Genomic DNA, 6,000 nt, shown 5'->3' with positions numbered 1-6,000 from the left:
TCTTAGTTCAGTATCTATTTAGAAATTAATTAATGAAAGCTTAGTCTCATAAATAAAGTTTAATTGTCCATTCTTCAGAGTATCTTGAGAATATCCAAGAGAATATTCAAGGGCCTCTCACTTGGGTGTTTACAAGATTTTTATAGAAGTCAATGATATTAAATTTTAGCCTAGAATTTAAGATCTTGATTTTTTTGAAAATTTCAGCATTTGTGATCTGCGTAATCTGTAGTAAAAAACAATGAAATATTTGGAGAAAAACCACTAGTTTTCATGAATCTGGGAAAAAATAAAATTGACTTTCTTTTGTGTTTGGTACTTTTTTTGTGAGAGATTAGCATGTACCTAGAATTTATGAATTGTTGGTGATAATCAATGGAGAAGAGTGCCCAGAATAATTTATTATATTTTATTGTCCATGGATCAATGAAAAAAGAGATGAGAATTTTTTTTATTTAAATAATTAAATCTCACTCTACAAATGTAACTTCCCCTTGTACTAGATGTGTCAATCCAAAACTTTCAGACATCCTTTATTGTAATTAGACAGTCTCCTGTAGTTCAATCCCAGGCCCTCATGTGCCTTCCACCCCAGTTTATACTTCGGTTTCATTATGGATCAAGGTTTTCAAAGCTTCCAGGTTACAATAAATCACAGAGGACCTGACGTAAAGAAAACCCTTGCTAGTCTCATCTACCGCAATCTTAGAAAGTATGGACTGCGTGTATTCCTGGACGTGGAAGAGCTACAAACAGGTGATTCTTTATCTCCTGCAATTGAGAGAGCCATTAAAAGTGCATCCCTTCATATTTGTATTTTTTCTGAGACTTATGCTCAATCTGCTTGGTGCTTGAATGAGCTAGTTTGGATATTGGCCTCTGATAATGCAAAAGTTATCCCTATTTTCTACGGCGTTCAGCCTTTAGACCTTCGATATACAGGGAGTGGAGCATATGCTAAGGCCTTTCAAAATCATAGAATCCGCCAAAGGGTTGAACCCCAACAGTTGCAGATATGGGAAAATGCGCTCAACAAGGTCTCACATGTTTCTGGCCTGGTGTTCAGCATGGATAAAGAGTAAGACTTTTATCCTACGGATGCTCTGAATCTAAAGGTTTTCATGTTTATTATCAATTGTTAAAATATCATATATTAAGGTTTAATTTTTAAGTTAAAAGTATCCAAGAATCATAGTCAATTCATTTTTTCCTGAGCTTCATTTTTTCTTGAATGTGTGATGTTTAAGACTGACATGCTTAAAAAATTTGAATGTCTTATATGTTTAGATAAATCATTTTAAATCAGATATAACAGATGAGTTTAAATAATAAAGAGATTGTAATTTAAGATCAACTCAGAATATGCTCCAGACTTATCTTTAAGATGTTAAACATCACAATTGAGTGGCGGCACTTAAACTCTACATACTAAAGAAAAAAATTAAGTCAACTTCAACTTTTAAACATTTTTAACCAAGAAATGGAACTTTCTATACAATTCAATGGTAGAAACTTATGAAATGAATATAAAACTAGGGATTAAAGTAGCTCTATTAGAAGAGATTAGGGTGTAGATGAACCATTAAAAAATGTCAATATTTTTAATGCGCTGTAGAAACCCAACTGACTGAAACATCGCATGGTGAGCACTATGTATTTTTGAATTTTTAAAAATCTGATTCACGATTATTCATCTAAGCATATGAACCCTTAAAATGTATTGTCGAAATATGAAATAAAACTCGACAAATAATTGTCTTTATTTGCAATATTTCAGCGACCTCGGAGACCTTATGGATAAAATTGAAGATACCGTGCTGAGAGATGTGAGAAGGGAGGCACTGGATGTAGCTAGGCACCCTGTAGGACTCGACCGAGCAGCGGAGGATTTTGAGAATGAAGTTCTGAATAAAACTGAATCATGTCATATCAAGGTTGTGGGAATCGTTGGACCTGGCGGATCGGGAAAATCAACACTAGCCAGACATCTCTTCAATACAAAGCGTTTCGAATTCAGTAGATGTTGTTTCCTTTCAGATGTGAGTAAAAAGGAATTGCCGTCTTTGCAGCAAAATCTCTTAACTGAACTTGTGGGTTCTCAGCCATATCTGTCAATTAACAACACCAGTCAAGGAAGAAGCGTGATTAGACATCGTCTGGCTGATTACCGTGTTTTCATAATTTTTGATGGCGTAGATAACATTGATCAAATGGAGAATCTCTTGTTCGTAGTGAGGGATGTTGTGGGATCGGGTAGCTTGATTTTTGTTACATCTCGTGACAGAGGATTGCTTTCCTCGTGCTCTCAGATAGAAACTTTGTATGATGTGAAATTATTGAATGTAAAAGAGAGCCAAAAGTTGTTCTGTCTGCATGCTTTCCAGCGCCCCGGACCAGCAGAAGGCTTTGAAGACTTGGTCCAAGACCTGGTGAATCTGTGTGGTGGGTTTCCTTTGGCTTTGAAAGTTTTAGCTGGATATTTCTGTGGGAACATTGACAGAAGTTACTGGATGCGGCAGGTGGAGAAATTCCGTAAGGAAAAGCCGGACAACGTTCTGGACAAGGTATTGAGACAAAGCTATGAATCTCTTGAAAGCAAGGAGAAAGAAGCATTTTTGGACGTTGCCCACTTCTTAGTGGGAGAGGACAAAAATCTGGCGGTAAGGGTTTTGGAAGGATTCGATCCCAGCGGCAAAGACTCTCTTGAGATTCTTCATCAGAAATGCCTTGTGGACTTTGAAAGTGTCAGCGTGGATTTCAATATTAATGTGGAAGACCAATACATCATGGCAGTCGACGACCTGGGAAATCCAGTATGCGTAAGATTTGTCAGCTTACATTTAATGTCACCTACTTTTTCTTTCATCACTAGTTTCAATTTATCCGTTCGTTTCTTGTGCTACTCTGCTGTAAAATCAATAAAGCTATGTTTAGTCAATATGTTCATTTCACGTTAAGTAGCATGGAAATTTCATTATAAATATCATTTTGTTAGAAGTTGAAGTCGATTAATTTGTTCATTCAACTTAGCGGTAATGTTTGTTTTCAATAGATAATTACAAATATGTATAATATTTAAGTCGATGGCACATATAAGTCAAAAAAAAAGTCAATAGCTAACTAATCTATATTTGGATGGATAAGAATCTCACCCAACCTTTCCACTTGGGAGGCTTGACGCGGTCAACGGGAAGCACCAAGATTATCATGCATGATTTAACAAGGGAGTTAGCAAGGCAAATAGGAAGAGATCACACATACAGTCGCCTTTGTTGCTCAAATCATCAAAGCATTCCTACAGAGGTATGTAATCCTAACTTTGTAATGTTTTTACTTTAATTACAATAATTTAATGATAATATATCTAAAATCTAAATGATCCATTCACTCAGCACAATATGTTCGTAAATAATCGTGGAATGTTCCTTTTTATCATGTGTTATATGCTTGTAGTAGAACTGCAAGTTCCATTGGGAGCCATGTCATCTCTTTTACAAGGAGCAGCATTATTTCCTAATCATATTTCTAGTCTTTATTCTACCTTGATCTTGATTTAATATGTCTTACTTTTATAGAATAGGCACTATTTTGTAGCTATTACTTAATGGTAATTATATTCTTAGATACATATCATATATTATGTTTCATTTAATTTAGTGAATCTCCTCACCTTATTTCATTTATTGTTTCTTCATCTAGACACATTTTATTTTTATCATGTCCATAAGCAACCTGTTATAGGTGTAAATATTCATTTACAAAAACTTGTATGCTAGGTTTTGTACATATTAGAGGTGACCATAGGAACTCGTCATCAAAAAATAAACTTTTTGGCATCTCATGCATTCAACAACCCAATGTCCACTAAAAAAAAATTACTCATTATTTCCTTTAAATGTGTAGAATTTATTAAATATTAATGTCTACATATCCCTTGCTAATGAACATTGCAAGTTAGATTTACATTGTAGTTGTTCTTTACAAAATTATTAGAAAATATACCAATTATATTTGTCCTATAAGTTTTTAGGGTTGCATGAAGATTGCATGAAGTGTGCATGCCAAAGGATGAACTAAGTGATGACATTCAATTATATTCATTTCGCATTCTCTCATCTTTAGTCATGCATAGAATTATATGTTAGAATCTAAAGTCATTATATAAGTTACATCTACTTGTGGTTAAGTCATCAAATTTGGTTGAATTGTCATAGTTGTATCATAAACATTTCAGCGAGTTACAAGTGAAATAGGACATGATGATTTACAATGTGATAGTCGCAATGTCCTTCACTTATCATCTAACTTGATCTAGAATTCTAGAACTAAGTGTTGGAAATAACAATGGGAAAGTAAACTCTAAGAGGAGGGGGGGGGGGGGAAGCGGGGGTGAACCAACACTTCAAAACTTTAACCATTAAACACTCACCACACATCCATCTCACAATTTAGCATGTAAGCTGAAATAGATAATGACACATGTTCATCCATAGCATGAAACAAATAACACATACCATAGTAAATTTGTTACCAAGAAACCCTCCAATGAGAAGGTAAAATCAGGGTGGGCATGACACCCATAAATCTTCACTACTGCATCTATAAAGTGTAGCCAGTTATGGTTAGAATAAGTTTGACCATAAAATATGATCTACCTTATGAGGGGTCAGCCCTATTAAGGGTTTACGAAGATTATTAGGTCTCACCCTATTAAACGATTTCAACACCTTACTAAAAGTGTGCCTTACTAGAGGAGTTAAACTTATAGTAAAGAAAGCATTCGGTTAAGAGATTTACACAAGTTTGTGAAGACTACTTTATTAGGAGATTTACTTTTCATCACCTATTAAAATGATTCAACACCATGATCCTTTGGTTAGCACTCTATTTCTAGATTTTAGAACTTCTCTTTTTTGATAAATCCTTGATCCTTCTGATAAGATATGTCTCCTCTTTCCTCTCTCTGCTTTCCTCTATTCTCTCTAATTGATTCTGTAACTTAGATCATTTTCACAACCTCCATAGCCACCATGAATACTCTCTCTGCACTTAGCTTTTGTCTCCTTCCATGCATTCACACATTACAAACTCCTTAGGATTTGCTTCCTTAAGTAAACATAGGTGGGCTAGGGTTACGTAAGAATCAATGGCTAAGGTTGATCCATATTGCCACTTAGAACATCCCTAAATTTGATTGGTGGCATGTACTGCATAGGGATTCATAATATGCCTCCATACATATCTTCTAGAATCATAAAACAATCATTAAGTTGGCCCAAAAATGCTTTACATAGAAGTTTGTGCCATTACAAACAAGTATGTCCAAAACTATTCACTCGACATCTAAAGACTCTGATGCTCTACCATCACTACATTCTCAATGCTATAACTCAGCTTCCAAATGGCTCGACATACACTATTTACTTGGCTCCTAATTCACTCAGCATGTATAGTCTTTTCGGCTCATGAGTGACTCGACATATATTAGGTATATTACTCAGCATGTATTCTCTAACCACTCATGCTCAACATGCTTTGATCACTTGACTCACACTAATTGCTCGGCTCGCTCTAATCACTCAACTTGCACTATAATATTGATAGATATTGATTAAGTGTTTTTTCACTATCTTGTCAAAACCAATTTGAGATTAACACTAAGCATATGATATTCAATATCATTTTGTTCATGAAAGGATGGAATGTAGACATATCTCTTTGGTCAAAATTAACCCTAATATTAGCCATGTACAGGGTATAATTTAGTGGCAAATTTTCATATTTTGGTGAATTTTAGGGTTTGCGGGAGTTGTTTTTGGCAATTTGTGAGCCTTTCCATGGTTTACCTGGTCACCAAGATTTGTCGAGTTTACTTGGTCAGCTAGCATTGTCCGATTTAGTAATTGCCAAGGGAAACTTTGTATTTGCATTTTTTTAAGGTGGTATTCACCTTTCATGCATCCAACTTAGTAATGGTAACCGGGGTAATGTTCACCGTGT

At 35.0% G+C, this 6,000-nt stretch overlaps 1 protein-coding gene across 1 annotated transcript in view; it reads left to right on the top strand.

Moving 5' to 3' along the window:
• Positions 1–614: 614 nt before the first annotated feature.
• Positions 615–6,000, top strand: part of LOC149558640 (disease resistance protein RML1B-like) — a 29,743-nt gene continuing 24,357 nt past the window's right edge. Inside the window, exons 1-2 of the mRNA XM_089830981.1 lie at positions 615–1,078; positions 1,778–2,819. Of these exons, the coding sequence (XP_089687107.1) occupies positions 615–1,078; positions 1,778–2,819 (1,506 nt within the window). The remainder of the gene's footprint in view (positions 1,079–1,777; positions 2,820–6,000) is intronic.

The sequence above is a fragment of the Cupressus sempervirens genome, chromosome 5, assembly GCF_028749045.1.
Source record: "Cupressus sempervirens isolate cs-2001-9-10 chromosome 5, ASM2874904v1, whole genome shotgun sequence".
Lineage (NCBI taxonomy): Eukaryota > Viridiplantae > Streptophyta > Pinopsida > Cupressales > Cupressaceae > Cupressus > Cupressus sempervirens.
Note: the sequence above shows the minus strand (reverse complement) of the source record. Positions and strands in the feature narration are given on the sequence as shown.